The 17,954-nt window shown below is 48.3% G+C and overlaps 1 protein-coding gene and 1 long non-coding RNA gene across 5 annotated transcripts in view; one reads left to right on the plus strand and one right to left on the minus strand.

The window, feature by feature from the left end:
* Positions 1 to 17,954, plus strand: part of PRICKLE2 (prickle planar cell polarity protein 2) — a 103,534-nt gene that overhangs the window by 64,941 nt on the left and 20,639 nt on the right. For 3 of the 4 annotated variants that reach the window (XM_030227892.2, XM_018915211.3, XM_018915210.3), the window contains one exon: positions 6,439 to 6,622. In XM_030227892.2, coding sequence (XP_030083752.1) covers positions 6,439 to 6,622 — 184 coding nt within the window. Of the gene's footprint in view, positions 1 to 6,438; positions 6,623 to 17,713; positions 17,872 to 17,954 lie in introns of those variants that run through there. The other variant, XM_018915212.3, reaches the window with a different exon arrangement.
* LOC108962219 (uncharacterized) lies at positions 12,048 to 17,522 on the minus strand. The gene is made up of 2 exons (XR_001990731.2): positions 17,401 to 17,522; positions 12,048 to 12,319 (listed from the first exon to the last, which is right to left on the minus strand). It is a non-coding gene; the product is annotated as an uncharacterized LOC108962219 (long non-coding RNA).

Here is a 17,954-nt window from a genome sequence, read left to right on the forward strand (position 1 = left end):
CTAGAGAGGAGAATTTTTCCAGGAATGGAAATGGGCTTTGTCATAAAAGCTTCAATGCCATCCTGGATACCTTCACAACTGCTGTTGTGGGCACTGCAAGGGTCAAGGGGGAGCTACAAATAAAACAGTACTGTAAAGAAAGTTGACTTGCCTTGAGCAAATTGAGGGGGGAGACAAGAATGTGGATGGGGAAGATGGAGAAGAGTCTGATTTGCAGCTCCTCCATCCTCTTAGTGTTTCCTAATGTGACCTTCATGCAGATGGGTGGCTACACATGCTTTTCCTATGGCCTTTGGGATCTGGGGGACTTGCATCTGTAGGATGCAACCAGTTTGGTTGCTGGATTATTTCTCTCTTCCTTGGTTTCGTGGCATTACTGTTCTGCCAGCTCTGTTGCTACCACCTGATGTTGATCTGTCAAGCCAGCTGTTCCCACAACATGTGGTGTCAAGTGAATGTTGGCATCCCTTGACTGTCCTTGCAGGCCACCAAGGGCACCTTGTCCTCAGACTTTGAATTCCTGCTATTTTAGGTACCCATGTCAAATTCACCTCCTCCTGCACCACAGTGGGCAGCTACAAGCTTTTGCTAAGCTTCCTTTTCAACCCAGGTAACAGAATCTTTGCAGTTCATTCCCACTGATAGGTTGGGGGTTTTTTCAGCTGCAGTGACTGGAAGAGCTGGGTAGTTGAAGAAATGTTTTATCTGAGGAGATCCCCCTTTGTCAGTGAGACCCACGGGCCCTGAGGCCATGGGCAGCAGCTGGATGGGGGCTGCTGGGACACGGTATTTGGGTCAAAATACCGTGTTAGAAAAGTTGGAGAAAGGGGCAGAACTTCAGCCTGAACTCTCTGTTTTGAGCACAAAAGCTTGGGGCTCCTCTGATGTTTAGGAAGTTCAGGGGAAGCCACAGCTGGGTACTGTTTGTGGTTGCTCCATGCCTCAGTTTCCCCGTGCTGGAGAAGCACTGCTGGGCTCTCCCTATGGCAATGAAGAACTGTTAATTTTTCCATTTAGGTAAATATTTGCCCTGCCTGTTGGGTCTGGAGAAACGTGTCTGTATAGCTGGAGCTCACTTGGGATGGGAAGATGCCTCATTAACTTTCAATTGAGTGGAGGAGATAACAGGGATATTAAGACACCCTCGTTAAGAGACTCAGGGGTCATAGGAGCTGCCCCAAATCCTGAGCCTCCTCTCCCTTTTCCAAGAGGTCTTGGGGTTTTGTGATTTACTGACTGATGACCCAAAAGCCTTATTGCAGTCAGAATGATGGCAGGATGCTGGAAAGAGATCAGGCTGCCACATGTGTCTTAAGCCAAGTGAGAAGGGAATTGTCCGTCTGCATTTGCACACCCCATCTGAGCAGAGCAGACAATTGCTTTTTGAGGGATTCCAAATCTTGCATGTTAATGTGTGCACAAATGCATGCAAATCCTATATTAGGGAGCACAGCAGAGGCGTCCATGGCCGTGCAGGGCCATGGCATTCTGGCTGCTGGCTTTGTCTGGGGAGGGAGCTGCTCCCTGATACAGCCCATTTATTTCCATCCCAGAAGAAACAAGTGAGAAGCAGAGATAAGCACCCGCTGGTGGGTGATAAGGGCTGTTTACCCAGTTCCTTCTTTGTCCGAGAGGAATTTTAACATTTCTGCCACAATTTTAAACTCTGCCTTCATTTCTGCTGTTGCTGGGAGGTGTTGGGCTCTGTCCTTTCTCAGAATATTTGTGGATCTCAGCCTGGGCAGGCTTTGCCTTGGTGCCCTTTGCTGTGTTGTGTTCTGCATGCTCACCCACTGAACAGGAAGAGAAGAGCCCTGTGGCCAGGAGCTTTTCCTGCAGGCAGGAGTGTGCTGCCTTCAGCATCCTAGGGAGTCCCATCCCAAAAGCCAGACACACAGGCTGTTCCCTGGGATAAGCCAGCTTACCTGGCTCCTTTGCTGGAGCTCCACACTATTGGCAAGGACCCCCTTTGCCTTGGTGACAGGCTGCCCTCCATCTCTCTTCCCTGACTTTTCAGCTCTGCTCATGCTTTCCCAAATTGGAGTCCGCTGGTTTTTCACAGCAGGGAGACCTCATCTCTCTTCAGAAAGCTGGGGTCATGCTCACAGCTCTCTCCAGAGCCTCTTGCACAGCACTAGTGTTTTCAGCATGGTTTAGCTTTTTGTCGGTGCCATTGCTGAGATGAAAGGGCTGCAGGAGGCTCCAGAGATGGCAGAGGCTGTGCTTTGCTATCAGGGTTGTACAACAAGGGACTGCCTCGTCCCAGAGACCTCACAGGTCAGTTGGCTTTGTGTCAAGATCCATGTAGGTGGACCAAAGCTGGGAGTGTACTTCAGCATCCCAAGCGAGAGGTACTTTGAAGCCATGTTCTCTGCTTGGTGTGTTGGGTTCCTGTTTCCTTAAGATTCCCCTTGTGTGCCTGTTTTCATCTATAGAGAGAAAAGGGCTGGTGTGGGGTGGTGCATCTATTTGCACCTTCCTCCTGCACCAGTGTGTGGGTAGGAATGTGACTGGAAGTGGGCTTAGAGCCTCCTCTGAGGAGAGGACTTGCCCACTGTGTCAGGAGCACCATGTAAAAGCAGCCAATGCAAAATAAAACACATCCATCTTGTAACTTCGCTGGCCTTGAGGAGAAGAAATTTTTCAGTCTGTTTCTGAGACGTTACTGCTTTGTACCATGTGAAGTCAATTCAAGGCAGGCTCCTTTCCAGCTAAATCTGACACCAGGAAATGTTCTTTTTCTCCCCATTTGCTTCCCGCCGTCCTGGCCCCAGCACAGGACAGCTCTGTGTGCAGCTCTGTGCAGAGCAGCGCTGCCGATGCTCCCCAGCCCGTGCCTCCTGCAGCAGCCTGACTGCCGCTGGCTCCCGCTTGTCTTTCCTCCCTGTCCACAAGCTACAGCTGCTTAAAAGCTCCTTTATTCACCCTCTGTGCTCAAAGCCAGTCATGCTGTCAGCCATCCTTGCTTCGTTGTTTCCTCCCCAGTGATGGTGATACCTCTGATTCTTCCCTGAGACAAGCTTGCAGACCTGGGAGGGGAGCAAGATGGAAAGGCTCATGAATGAAGACGGGATTTCTAGACAGTGATTGGTGTTAATTTATTCTTGCTAAATAAAACCTGGCTGCCTGCACCCTTCTCAAGTTGTGCAAGGCTGCTCAGGCAGCAGAGGTTGTTGCTGGTGAGGCTTTGGTGGTGGTGAGGCGTGGCCAGAGCCAAGCTAAGGGGTTTCCCTTTAGAGGAGGTGCCACCCCAAGGCTGCAGCTCCTTGTCCAGGCTGAGGTGTGTGACACACAGATGTGCTGAGCATCTGCAGGCTGTGCAGGAGGGACTAAGGAGCTGCTGCTGGCAGGAGCAGCCAGGCAGGCTGCCAGCCATGGCCCTGCTCCTCTCCAGCACCCACCAGCTCACCTCTGTGGCACCCACATTGTCACTGTGGTCACTGCAGGCACAGGCAAGTGCTGGCACATGCGTTGTCTCGCTTTGTGCTGCTCTGCTCTGAGTGCAGCAGGGGAAAATGTTTTTTTCAATTTCATCTCACATTTGAAATGTACATTCTGATATTAAATTTTTGCTATGGGGAATTATTTTTAATTATAGTGAGCTGGAAGATGATAAAATAAAGTTGAGTAAGTGAGACCTATGTGAAGAAGTCATGGAAACCTGATCATAGAAGTGGAAAGACACTCCTAGGACACTGGGTATTGTTCCCATGAAACAACATATCCTAATGTAAAGAAAATTGTAATTAAACCAGTTAATCATCTGCTTTTAATGAGGGGGGGAAAAGGCAGAATATCTCAGAGACAAGATCATGAATTTTGTACAGTTTGCCCAGGGAGTTGGCAGAAACCCCATGCCTGGAGATGGTCAAGTTTTAATGGTGCAAAGTTGTCCTGGCTTGGGGACATCACTACTGAGTAGATAGGCTACCTGTGTTGTTTTCATCCTTTGCTTTTCTGACTAGGGAAGCTGCTCACTGCCAGTACTTGCTTGCATGGGATGGGGCAGGAGGGGGAGGGTAGGGTAAAGCAGCTTCCTGACCCAGTCCTCAGGCTCCTGGTGGTACATGGTATGAGCTGGGGGGTGGGAATGATCTCTGGCATCTAACTGATCATACATCTCACCTATTCAGTCTTTGACACTGTTATTACAAGTCTTGATTTATTTAATTTATTAAAAGCCAAGATGTCTGATGCTCTCCTGCCATGTCCCATCTCTCGCAGGGGACGTATCTAGAGTGGGAAGGAGGAAGAAGCCTGTGCACTGGTTTTTCCCCCATCATAATGCTCATGCTCCCACTGGACTGTTGGGTTTGTCCCCTTTTGAAGCACATGATCAATATCCCAAAAGTCAAAATTTGAAGTGCTGAACTGCCTTAGAATAACTTAACTCTAGGGCCAAATCTGGGGCTCAATGAATTATTCTTAAAATCTTGTTTCCTATTAAGTTGCTTTTAATCGTATCATGAAATGAGATGAAAACAGCAATGAAAGCAGCAACTTTGCTGAGGCAGAGTACCCCTTCCACACCCTTCCACGGTAGCTGATTAATTAAAATATTCACATGAAATGGTACCTTGGTTATTTTTTAAGGAAACAGCCAGGGGTGATGCCGAGACTCCCCGACTGGACGCAAACCAGACACTGGAGTGTGTGGGGGTTGCTGTGTGGTTTAGATCTGATGAAAGGCAGGAAATGGGAAAATCTGGCAAATCTCCCTGGCTTGACTTGACGGAGCCTCTTGACTTTTGCTAGAGTGCGTTCTTTGTGCTGTAATGGCCAAATGGAAATTTAGACTTGAAGCTGGATCCGAGCACTGCTGTGCTTAGCTGGCTTGTACACAGCATTGAAAGAGAAGGAAAGGTGTTTAAAAATTCCAGCCCCTGGGTTTAACTATGGCTTCCCTCTGAATTTCTTTGCTTTACTGCAGAGCAGAGAAATCTGCAAGAGCAACTGCACATTTTCTCTTGATTTTGTGTGATGCTTTCTTATTTCTGAGATGTCTCCCTTCTGCTGCTCAAGTGAAACCTTATCTCATTCCTCAGAAGTCAGTGGTGCTTCATTAGTGCAAATTAATTCAGAATCGTGTGTGGTTGCTCTAAAATAGATACCATTGACCCAGCCTGTGGAAAAGCATTGAGTTTTCAGAAATAGAAGCCAGTTTATCAGCATTCCCTTTAACCTTTTTCTTTGTCAGGAGACATTTTCAGCCAAGTTTGTCCTTCGCTGTTACCGTGGTGAAGGGGTGTGATGATTAGAGGGATGAAACACCTATCCTGTGAGGAAAGGCTGAGATAGTTTGGATTGTTCAGCCTGGAGAAGAGAAGGCTCTGTGGTGACCTTATCAGCCTTTCAGTACCTGGAGGAGCCTACAGGGTTTCTGGAGAAGGACTTTCTACAAGGGTATATAGTGTTAGGACAAGGGGGAATGGATTTAAACTGAGACAGAGTAAGTTTAGATTGGATATGAAAAAGGCATTCCTTACTGTGAGAGGGGTGAGGCCCTAGCACAGATTGCCTGGAGAACCAGAAGATGTCCCATCCCTTGAAGCGTTCAAGGCCAGGCTGGATGGAGCCCTAAACAACCTAGTCTAGTGGAACATGTCCCTGCCCATGGCAGGGGATGTTGGAACTGAATGACCTTTAAGATTCCTTTCAACCCAAACCATTCTATGAGTCTGTATTGTCCTGGCAGCCCTGCAGATAAAAGTTCAGGTTCAAGCCTGTGAAGAAAATCTGTCACAGGCCACAAGCTGCAGGAGCAGCCCCTTTAAAGAAATGTTAGCAGCAGATGCTTACAGTGAATTAATCTAATGGCTGTTGAATTGCAACTTCTGTCGGCTGTTCTTTCAGTTCTTGTGCTTTCCTCCCAGTGCTGCTGAGTTGTGGCATGTGCCACCGAGCCAGGTGGTTAAGATTCCATTTCAGTGTGACTGTGGGTTTTGTAGCCTCCCTTAATTTAATTTAGCTTTATATGTTCAGACTATAATCAATTTTTATGCTACTTTAATAAGCAAATTTATGCTATCAGCATGCTAAAGAGACTTGTCATTCACAGCTTCCCAGTCAATCCACCATTTCCCATTTTAGCAAAGTGCTCAGTTGTCCTAAATTCAGTAATGACTCTGCAGTTCTGGCTGGCAAGTTGGCATGGCCTGTGCCTGTGCTGGCCCCTGGAAATATTCTGTGTGGTGCAGTAAAGGGACAAGCAATTCCATATCCCCAAACTTTGGGCAGTCTGACTCCGATGGATTGCCAAGTGTTTTTAAAGTAAATATGGACTTTTATTTCCTCCTCACAAGAGAGACAAATCCTATGTTAGAAAATGCCTGAGGATAAGAAAGGCTTGAGTTTAGTCTTGACTGGCAGGAATCACTTTCTCATTTAAAGTCTCACTGCTTACCGGGGCATCTCTTTTTCTCTCTCCTCACCTTACAGGAAGATTTGCCTTCACTGTAAGTGCTCCCAGGAAGAGCACATTGTAACAGTTATGCCTCTGGAGATGGAGAAGACAGTCACGAAGCTCATGTTTGACTTCCAGAGGAATTCAACTTCTGACGACGACTCAGGCTGTGCTTTGGAGGAGTATGCCTGGGTGCCCCCTGGCCTGAAGCCTGAGCAGGTAATGATGACACCAGCCAGCTACCAGAAAATAATTGGTTTTGCATGTTCTTTTGAAATAGTTTACCTGATTTTTCTTCTAGGGGTGCAAGCACTTGTTGTGTATGGTTGTTTCTCGGTGCACTAGAGAGACTTTGCAGGGTCTGAATGCTCAAATGGAACAAAACAGACATGTGATCCTTGCAGGACCTGTGGTTTTCTGTGTCTGGGGATGTAATTGGTAATTGAGAGGGGGAAACAAAATACCTCCAGGATGGGATTTCTTGTGGTTGTGCAAGGGAAAAGACATATCTAATGTTTCACTGGGAAAGAAGCTATGGGACTCAAGTGTTTCCCAGGGGCTCAGTGCTTGTCTTCTGCCCTCCTGGACTGCTCTTCTCTGTGGTAAGTCCAGGGCAGAGAGTCAAAGCTGGTAGATAACTGAAAAATGGGCTAAAAGCTTTGTGGTTTGGGTTTTCCATGCATGATGTTTATGCCTTGCTGGAAGGAATAGCTTAAATAAAGCTCAAGTCTCTTGGTGCAGGATTGAGTGGGAAGGATTAGACCTCAGTGTGCTCTGTGGAGCGTGCATTGATTCTGCTCCTTCCAGTTTACATGATTCCTTTGATTTTTACGCTGGTCCTTTATGTGTTCAAGTCAGAACTTCATTTGCAGTGGAGATGGCAAAATGAGCTTAGCCTTGGTAATTGCAGTATGATATGATATGGCAATAATTTTAAACTGTAAGGAGGCTGGAAGGGGGTGGAAAGCTTTCATTCTTACTGCCATAGTTGCTGTCCTTAACTACTGCGTTTTCCTGTGCATTTATTCAGACAGGCTTAGGAATTTCCTGAAATATTTTGGCACCACCCGTAGGCTGTAAATATTATCTGTCTGATTAGAGAAAAACCAGTTGTTTGGTGGCTTGTTTCTTTTTTTTTTCCTTGTCTTTAGAAGCCTTGCTCAGTGCTCACTTGAAACTCCACAGCACCATGGGTTTCATTTCGTGCCGTCCACCCATGCAAATCAGGCAGCAGCCTTATTTTCTGTCACCTTCCTTATGTCAGAAGCTCTCTTTTTGCCTCACAGGAGGTACAAGACGTGGTGTGTGGAGAAATGCAGATGGTTCTGAAGTGGCTCTGCTGGTCCTTCATACTGTGGCAACATGAACTGATGGGTTTGGGGGGTCCTCTTGGAGGACCATACCCGAGCTGGTGCCACCTGCTCTCGTTGCTGGTTTCTGACCAGGCGTGTCACCAGCTTCTGGAGCTCAAGCTGGCCCATGTTCCTGTAGCTTTGGGGGAAATACAGGTATTTAGTGACAGATGACACCTGACCAGGTAGACATGGTCTCTAGTGAGTAGATCATGGCATGGGCAGTGATTGAGACCCACTTTCAGCATGGAGGTGACATATTCCAGGAGACGTGTGTGCTTCTTTGATCCCTTAGGTGCTCTTTAAATGTGGCATCAGGGAGTTGGGGATGCTCAGGAGGAAAGAGAAGTCCTTTAGCTCTACCAGTTGCTACTGACATCTCATGCATTACTCAGGTTAATGTAATTTTAGGTTCGTCCAGCATCTGTTTCTTGCAGAGATCATGGTGCTCCTCAGTCCAAACACTTGTTTTCTCAGTACACCCCTCAATCTGCATTGCTGGGCCGTTCAGCAAATTTGCCACTTCAGACCTGTCTCTAATCACCATGGAGATAAAGAGCAGCCATAAGCAGAGCCAGAGACAGGCCCTGAAATCCATCCAGCACAGCTCATCTGCCAGCCCTGTCATGACTTTTCACGTGCTAGATGAGCCACTGAGGTGACAAAAATGAGGTGTGACTTCCCTGGGCTGTGCAGGAGCCACACTGCAGGCCTGGTCTTTGTCCCTGGTGAAGAGCAGCACCCTGAATTTCATGGAATCACAGAATGGATGTCCCATGGCTGGGGTTGCCCCGTAGTGCAGGAGGGCCCATTTACCTCCCATGGGGGTAGGAGGTGCCTCTGCAGCAGCTCAGTGGGGACGTGTCAGTCTGCAGGCAGATGTGTGGCTTTTTGGTCCATGAGTCAGGTGTGTGCACGTGATGTGGAGCCTCTGCAAGTTTGGTGCCTGCCATGGAGCAGCTGGTGGTCTCTGCCCTGGCTGAGGGTACTGCTGTCAGGCTGGGCTGAAAGTACACATTTACAGGCAGGGAATTTTTCTCTGCCTCCTGCTGTTTCGCTGTTCTGTTTTTCTGGATGTGAAACAGATTAAATGAAACAACTTTTTCCGCAATATTCTACTTTATTAAAATCTCAGTGCAGTGTATGAACTGGGGAGGTAAGTGTTCCCCTGAAAGACTAATGCAGTTTTCTTATTTTACTTGGACAACAGCCTCCCTGCCTCACTATTCTTGGGAGACAGCGCTCATGCCTCACTCAACACAGCAATTTACAGGATTTCAGTGGGGAGGAGTTGGCCTGCAAACATGACATTGTTTTCTGGCAGTGTCCAAAGGTCATTTCAGTATTTGAAGAGTCCCTTCAATCCAAAGCTTAAATTACTGTCATCTAGAGGGGAATTGACTCAAACCTATAAGATCCCACTGTACTCCTGGACACTAACTCAGGCCTCAGCTGGTCTGTGGTACATGTCATAGTGGAAATCATGTTGGTTACTCAATGCCCAGTAATGGAGACAAAAAAAGCATTGGTCCAGTGTTCACAGATACTGATCCAAACATTGTAATGAGGAGTGGAGCTGGAAGTTATCCCTTATATTATGGCTCGTCAGTGTGTAAGACTAAAAAGTCTTACAGTGTGTAAGGCTAAAAAGGGCTTTACTCAAAAGCCATAAATGCAATACATTTCTCAATACATTTATAACTATTAGGATAGTCATTTAAAAATTGATAGCACCCCTGCATAAGGTATGATAAAATTTTTTCAGTTAAACCAACTAAAATGTATGACATGTCTGCTCAAGAAAGAGGGGTATAAACTGGAAGGACCCTGGAAATGTTATTTCATTGAGGAGCCTACAAGAGCTTAGTTTGTCCAGCCTAGCAAACTGTTCATTAGGATTGTTCTTTGCCCTGTTCATTAGAGGGGTGAGAGCAGTTGTCCAAGCTCCAACTTTAGCCCAAGAACCTAGACATAAACTGTCTCCAAATGCATTCAGGCAGGAAATTGGAAGAGGTTTGAGACCATCAGAGGTGTAAGGCTCAGCAACAACCTGCCAGCCAGGAGATCGACAGGTAAAAACCCAGGACTGAGCTCCATAAATCACAATGTGATAAGGAAACAGTTTCTTGTAGTAGCAGTCAGCTACACAGGATGGCCAGGAGGCTTCTGTGGGGTCTAATCCCGCTTGGATTGGATTCAATGGGAAGTTGCTTTACAGCAGAAGAGAGACTTCCGTTCTGGAAGATAGGGATGCAGATGGGAATGGCAGAGATGGCTGTACAGAAGCAGGGACATGGGCTTTGTGAAATGCTCTTTTTTTTTTCTGCCTGTAGTTCAATGGTTGGATAAAGAAATAAATGTCAAAGTCTTGAAGTGGGCAAACACCTTTAGAAGTGTGTCCTCAGCAAAGCAAAATCCCAGGCTGAGCCTGGCTGCAGAGACAGAGTAAGACATCATTGGGAGCCAGTTTGTCTGCTGGGGCTGGCAGTGTGACAGCTGATCCTCCTTGCACTGACATAACTTTGAGGGCAGATGCTTAAAAATAAGTCCTTCTGTGATGTGTTTTTCACATTTTTAGGCAAGGCATGTGTAAATACATGTGAATGTGCAGCCTTGACTTCCTTGGGCCTGTGGTTTGGAGAAATCCAGAGGGTTATAACATGCCACTTTGAATTTTTGAATACAAGGGATTTCTTAGAATTTCTGTCTTTATTGTGTCTCAGTATTGGGAGCAGCTGGTTTTGGGCAGAAATTTCCAATTTAACAAAAGATGTGGCTCTACTTCAGCCTTGCTGTGGCTTTTTTGTATGGCTCTGGCATGCCAACATCTGAGAACCTTGCATGTGCTGTAAGAACTTAATTCCCTCTTGTTGTCAACACAGTTGCTCTGGTTGAGTCCCTTAAATAGTTATGAAAATCTCATTGAGCTAAAATTAGCAGCATGAAGGTTCAGGGGACCATTTTTCTCTAAGGCAGCCGTCAGAGCTTGGACCTCGAGAGCTTTGCAGTGGTGTGAAACTTGTAGCTGTCACAGGGAATTTATCCAGGGGCTAGAATATGTGTTAATCCTTCTTCTGGATATTTTGAAAGACCTGTTGCAAGGGCTTGAGTTATAAAACCTCCAAGTTTCATCAGTTGCTGTTCAGGTCACAAAGTGAGGAAAGGAGAACGGAGATGAACCTACACTGAACATGCATTTACACCTTACATAAAGATTTTCACCATTCTGGTGAGGCAGAAAGTACATAATCTGGGCCAGGCATCCCTGAGGGACATGTGTCTCACTTGTGCCTGTGTGTCACGGTCATTGTACCATCTTGTTCTTTCGTGAGCCTTCTGAGTTCAGCAAACTGTTTCACTCCTCAAGAGACTGAAGGCTTGCAGGGGGCAAGGAAGGAGTAAAACAGAACAAAGTGACCCTGTGTCCCAGACCTTTGTAGAAGTGGGAAGCAGACTAGCTCATTTACAGCCTGGTAGAGGAAGGACAAAAGGCCCATGAAGAGCTCTTCCTTGCTGGTAGATCCTGAGAGCAGAGCAGCGTGGGTGGAAAGTGAGGGCCCTGAGGAGAAGCTGTTCCTGGTGTATCCTGTTCCCAGGAGCTGCAGCTGCCTCTCATTCTGCCCGCTTACACATGTGCACGCTGGAGTATTTTACCCAAAAGCTGCCTTTCAGCACGTTTTGAAAAGCTCTCCAGTTTCACTTTGAGGTAGGGTAAGTCCATCACCTCCCCGGTGAACTCTCTCAATATCTAAATAGCCCGGCAGTTAGCGGCTCTTATTTCAAGGCTGGAGCTGTCTAAATCCAGCCTCCAGGCATCGGTCTGTGCCGAATGCTTCCCAGCTGCTGGATGGAGCAGCAGTCCCGCACACGGAATGCTTTTTCTGTGTCTCATGCCAGTGCTGCATGACTTGGGGGCAGCTGGAGTGGGGTAGGAGGTCCTGGAGCTGTTCCCCTGCCCTGGAACAGAGTGGATGAAGTGTGAGCACATCCCCTGCTGCAAAAGAGCCCATGGCAAAACCGTGGGTCTGGACATTTGCTCCATTTCTGTGTCCTGGGGTGTTGCCCTGATCGTGGTGAGCCAATGGAAGCTGTCAAAATTACTTAATCCTTGAACAATCTTATTACCAGGGAAGGAATCAGCTACTTTTGGTGGGTCACGGAAATGAAATCACTTTCCTGACATGGTTTGCTTGATTCTGAAATTTGAAGAATATGTGTGGAGGTTAGCAGAGGTGAGAGGCAGGGGAGGAGTAGGGAGTGGAAAAGGAAACTGAAAATCCTGGACTACCCAATAGAAACTTCTCCTGGAGCTTTATTCCAGTGTGCAGTTACAGCTTTTCTGAGTTGCAGTGTTACACAAGTGTGCTACCCCATGCCTTAGAAATCCAAGAGCATGTTATGTGGAATACCCAGGAGAATGATCAGTGATGATCCATGCAGCAGATGATCTTTATCATTCCCGGTGCTCCAGGGGACCCTGAGCCCTGCATGGACCTCGCAGCATAGACCGCTCTCAACGCTGTTGAAAGCACTGATCTGGCTCTTTTTAATCCAAATTCAATTTCTGCTTAAAAAAAAACAGAAAAACCATGTCATGGGCTTTCACAAGTCTAAAACGTGCGGACGTAGGGCCTTCATTCAAATGTTCCTCTTTGATGGCAGCAGGAAGCAGCGCTTCCGCGGGATCTCTTACAGAGAGAGCTGCTCCAGAGGCTTGGCAGGGATGGATGTCATTCTGACTGGGGAGCAGCAGCGCTCCGACGCCTCAGCTGCCGTGGGAGAGGAGCGTGCGGAAAGCCGCAGAGCGTGCCAGAACAAATAGCACTTAGAAAAATGATTTTTCCTTTGTTCCCTGCCTTTGTCCCTCTGCCTTGGGAGCGGGTTTCCAAGAGCAGGCGCGGCGTTGCGGGATACCGGACTGCCCGGCGCCAGGGGTGCATCTGCCCCCACTGCTGTGTGATGGGCACTCACAGTCTGGGGGTGACACAGGCTTGCTCCCAGCTGGGGCTCTGGGCTCTCAGGGGACACTCTGGATCCATCCAAGGTGCCTGCCTGCCTGCATCCCCATGCTTGGCAGAACCAGCCAGCAGTTCCCACTCTTCATTTCAGAGCATCTGGCCCTGCTGAAAGGATTGTTTTGCTTCAAAAAAATAAATCAGTGCTTTGTATCCTAATGGCCTTGGAAAAGGAGGACGTGCCAGACTCGGGCCAAAGCACACTGAACCCGTTTTCCAGGCTCACACGTGCTGTCATCTGTGGAGCTCGTGTGTGAGTCAACGTGTACAAACACTTGCAATATTTCACAGACATATTGGGAAGGTTATTTGCATGTGGTTTGTTTGGGATTTTTTCCCCCTTGCTTTTCCAAGGGAGGCCAGCAGGAATGAGAGACACACAAAAGCATCAGGTTTGTTTCTCTGTCAATTTAAAGCACTCAGTGTAAAGGATCATTAAAGCCTGACGTGTGCTGTTCAGAAGCTGGCACTGGGGAGGAGCAGGCAAGCCACAGGAGCAGCCCTGCTCGCCCAGGCCAGCACAGGCTTGTCAGAGCCACTGGCTGCCTTCTTCCCTCAGCAGCCAAATCCCGTGGGAGTTTGCACGCAGCAGTGAGCCAGGAGAAGGGGCCACAATTGAGCACACACACATCAATGTGCCACCAGCTCCCTGTGCTGCCACAGGACATCCCTAGCCGTCATGGAATGGGCTGCCAGGGCTGTGGTGCCCTGGCACGTTCCCAGGGGGAAATGCTGCTGTCCTGGGCATGAGGGGGACACTGGGGAATACTGGTGTGCCTGTATTTTGGACAGACTCCACTGTGTGTGATGCTTCACTGCACTGTGCCTGAGTGCTGGCTGACTCACCAAGGTCCCCTTTTGGGGACACCCGTGTTCAGACACCTTACTGCGCACAGGCCAGCACGTCCTGCCCTCACAGGGCTCTTTGCAAAAGCCTTGCAGTTGGTTTTGCAATTGGTCTGGTTTTAGGAGAGCCAGGCAGGATTGCCCAGCTGGCTGTGCTGGAGCTGTGAGGGCTGAGCAAGTCAGCACCCGTGCCAGGACACCGTGTGCTCCTTTGTAGTCCATCCCAACCATAGAGTCATCCCAAACAGCCCGGTTTGGTGGGTGCTTCAGGAAGGGGGGTTGTGCTCAGGGCGAGTACAACCAAATGCTACTTCCCAACAACAATTTGTGGCATAAGAAATGTGATATTTCCCCTCCACCTCCTTTAATTCATTGATCAAAGAGATCCTTCACCAATAGCTTGAATTTACAGGATGTTTGCAAACTTTTCCTTCTAGGAGGTGTAAGGCTTTGCTCGCAGATATGCTCATGTGGGTTTTGTCTTTGGTCACCCTGGGACCATCAGGACAAGCTGTAGTCCTGACTTTATTTAGCAGGGCCAGGGTAGGTTTGTAAACTGTCAAAGTTAAACTGGAAACATACTCCAAACCTACGACCACAGAGCACAAAGGCATTTGTAAACTAATGTAATTACTCTCTTCAGTGCCTTTGAATAAAGTTGGCTCCAGTTAAAAGGCTTTTTCCTACCCTGTTTTTACATTATGTTCTTTCCTTTCTCCTGGTTTGTTACTTTTTAAATTTCTACCTTCCCCTCCTCCCTTTTAGCATCAAGCAGCTGTTAATTTCCAAAATGTGTATTGGTTTTTGTTAGCAAAACTTGGTGTTTTGACATTTTCCTCATAAAGGTGAGAATAACACCTTGGGAATCTGTTGTGCCAGGTTCTGGTAGTATGGAGCCTGTCTGAATGGGACCTCCCTGGGGCAGGATGGAGTTTGCCCAGGCCACCAGTATCCCATGGCACCCACAGCTGTCCCCACGTCCAGTGCACTGGCCAGACCATGCCCGTGGCACCTGTGACCTTGAGATGTTTTGTCAAGCTTTATTTTAACTCAGTGTGGTGTTTTCCAGTCTCTTTTGGGATTTCTCTCATGCAGACGTGAGCAGAAGTCAGAGCGAAGTGAGACAAGTGGGAAAACTGATGGTAAAACCTAGTCCAGCCCCACAAGGGGCTCCTGTGTGTTAATGATGTTTGTTGGGATAACCATGGGCAGAGCAGATCTGTTGTGAGGATGGAGGATGCAGAGCTGCTGGGTTGTACAGCAGAAGTATTTAATAATAAAACAGTTACAGATACTGCATGGTTTAGAGAGGAAATGTTATCTCTCCAGGGTCATTGCCCACACTGTTATCCTTATCTGGGTGCAACTCCCATTGCAGAGCCTGTAAGGGCAGGAGGAGCCATCAGCAGGCACGTGGGGGGGTCTGGCCCTGGCCCTGCAAGGCTCACCAGCTACAAGACTTGTGCTTCCTGCAACACAGAGCTGGATGGAGGAGGAGTTACTTTAGCATAAAACAGTGACCTTTTGTACAAAAGCAAAGTGCAGACTGAGCAGTTTTAGTTTCCCAGCAAGTTAACGCTTTCTGCAGGCTTTTTCCCTGAAAAGCCAGGTTGATCTAAGAATCCCCTTTTCCTTCTTTATTTTTGAGCATCACAGAGGCCTGTGCCAGCCCAGCTTGCCAGCTGCTCCCACGCCAGGTCAGAAATGCTGTTGGCAGCCAGCTGGGCACAGAGGCAGGAATGCTGGCAGCCTGTGACCCTGTTCCTCCCAGTCTTGGGTCTCCCATCCAAGGAGCTGGGTTCATGCCATGGGAACAGGTGATGGATGAGAGAGTGTTATATGGCCTAATGTCAGCCTGGGCAAGGGGTGTCCTTCTGCTCTTCATCTGCCTCTTCTATCTCTTCTTGAGATAGAAGAGATGCCCTGGGTGAAAGGATCTGTGCATCCCTCTGGTTCAAGGTTTTCCCCAGAAGGTGATGGTGCTGCAGGAGAGAATGGTGGCTCCAGAAGGGGATGGTGGCTGCAGAAAGCTGTTGGCAGACGTAAGGATTTTCTCCCCATGAGATGTTCCACAGGTACTGGACGAGGATTGGCAGCTGCCTCTGCTCCATCCTCCCCATGAGCACTCCTCTAGAAGGTCTCTCTGGCTGATGCAGATCCCAAGCAAACCCTTTCAGGTTATTTCAGGCAACAGAACACAGGTTGGAGCCTGTTGTATTTATTTTGTTTTGCTTCTCAAACCAAATTGCCCATCCCTGCCAAGCTATGTTGCTGGTGTGATGGGAACCAGTTCCTGCAGTCCTGCTGGGAGTAAATGGAAAACTTCCCAGCGGAAGCAGGAGCAAAGCTGGGCACGTACATCCTGCTGGATTGTGCTCCAGGAATGCAGCACCCAGGCAGCTGAAGGAAGAGCTCCCATCCTTGGTTCTTGCCCAGGGTGAGCGTCTTGGGGCTCGTTGCTGTAATAATTTGGCAGCTCTTAAAAAAAAAAAGTAATTTATGGGCTCCACCAACTTCAAGGACTGGGTGGGCAGAAAAACTTCATTGCAAGAAATCAAAACACAAGCTAACCAATGTGAGCACAGGGCACAGTGAACAGCCTCTCTGCACGTGGGGGATTTGGCAGCAGAAGCCACGGGAGTGTGTGCTGGCTGGGCACACACAGCATGCCCAGGAAAGGGTCTGGTGTGGCAGCTGGGGCATTGCTGGAGATTTTTAACTGCAAACTCTGTTGCAGACTCGCTGCATGAACTTAGGGACCTCATTTAACATCATGACGCTGCAATTAGTCCTTTGCAATGTGTATATTTGCTACCTTGTGTAGCATGTCATAAGAATTTTAGTGTTTTTAATGTGCTTTGATGTTGCTGGATGACGGATGCTCTATAAATGCAAAGTAAGTATTCTAATGTATGTAGTTTGTTTTCTTTTTAACGTAACAAAATACTTCACAGCCATTCTTTCTTTGACAGTTTCCATAGCTGGTGGGTCTGTTTCTGCTGTGCCTTAGCAAAACAAATTTAGGGTTTTGCAGTGGCATATGCTCAGCATGTTCCTCAGCTTTGTGACACGAGCAGTTCCCTTGTCATCAGCACTGCAGACCTGCGTGTGGAAATCTACTAAAATCTCCCATTCTGGAAAACCTGATAATGGGGAAAGGTGGATGGTGACATCGGTTTGGGAGGAACCATAAATTGAGAAAACCACTGGAGCAGCTCTTGCTCTCAGGTAGTTCTGAATGAGAGCTGGGAGTGAGATGAATGCAGAGCAATTATTCATGAATAAAGCTAGGTTTGGATAGCTATTCTGGAATAAAAGGATATTTATTTCCGTAGAAGATAACTGCATGGGAGCCACCCCCATCAGCCTGTGAGCCCATGGGTGAGCTCCCCTGCCAGCCAGCCCTGCGTGACCAGCCCGTGTCCCCATTCCTCCCAGTGACCCACAGCACCCTGTCATTTGCAGATGCTGTGGGGCTGTGCAGGCAGAAGGGGCTTTTCTGGAGAGAGCTGGCCCAGGTGGTGCCTTCTTGGCCAAAGTCCAAAGCATAGAGTCAAGGAAAAAGCTGATCAGAAACCACTGCAAAGAAAGTGTTATTTGGGAAAAGCTGTGAAAGCTGTGCTAATCCCACCATGGCAAAGGCCGAAAGCTGTGTGCACTGGGAGAACAGCCTGCATCTCTCCAGCCAGGAGCAGATTTAAGGGAGCCAGCCAGCCCTCTGCTTCTGCCCAAGCATCCAGAGACATCTCGGGCTGCAGCAAATCCCAGTCCCAGCTGAGCTTACCTTTACCTTCTCCTGGTTCTTCCCAAGCTGTTCACCATCACCGTGGCCATTTTGGAGCGGATCTTCAGCCAGCGAGTCCCCTCCCGGTGCTGGCCCGGCCCTTGAGTGCACATCCCAGGTGTGGCAGTCGGAGCAGAGATGCTGGGGTTCAGGGTGTGCTTCCTCTCCGGGCTGCACTGCGCTCCCAGCGTCGGGCACGCCGTTCCTCAGCCTTTTTAATAGCTGATTTTAATTACACGCTCTGAGACGAAAGAGAAAAACTAAGCCTTCCAACAGATTTTATCTGCTGTTTATTTCCACAAATTGCTGCAGAAAAAAGCCCGGAGGGGTTTGATGGAGGTGGAGGCTGAGATAGCCGGCAACACGGAGACTGCTGGGGCGCAGCCTTCTTAACCTCCCTGCCGAGGCAGGTGCCGACACATCCCCGCAGCCGGCGCAATGCTCACGCTATGGAGGCTGACAGAGCAAACGGTAACGTGCCCACCTCGCCGGGGCTGCCACCCCTCTGCCTCGGAGGACAAAAGAAAACAAACCCAAAGCAGCTCGTGGCAGCG

The sequence above is a fragment of the Serinus canaria genome, chromosome 12, assembly GCF_022539315.1.
Source record: "Serinus canaria isolate serCan28SL12 chromosome 12, serCan2020, whole genome shotgun sequence".
NCBI classification, from domain to species: domain Eukaryota; kingdom Metazoa; phylum Chordata; class Aves; order Passeriformes; family Fringillidae; genus Serinus; species Serinus canaria.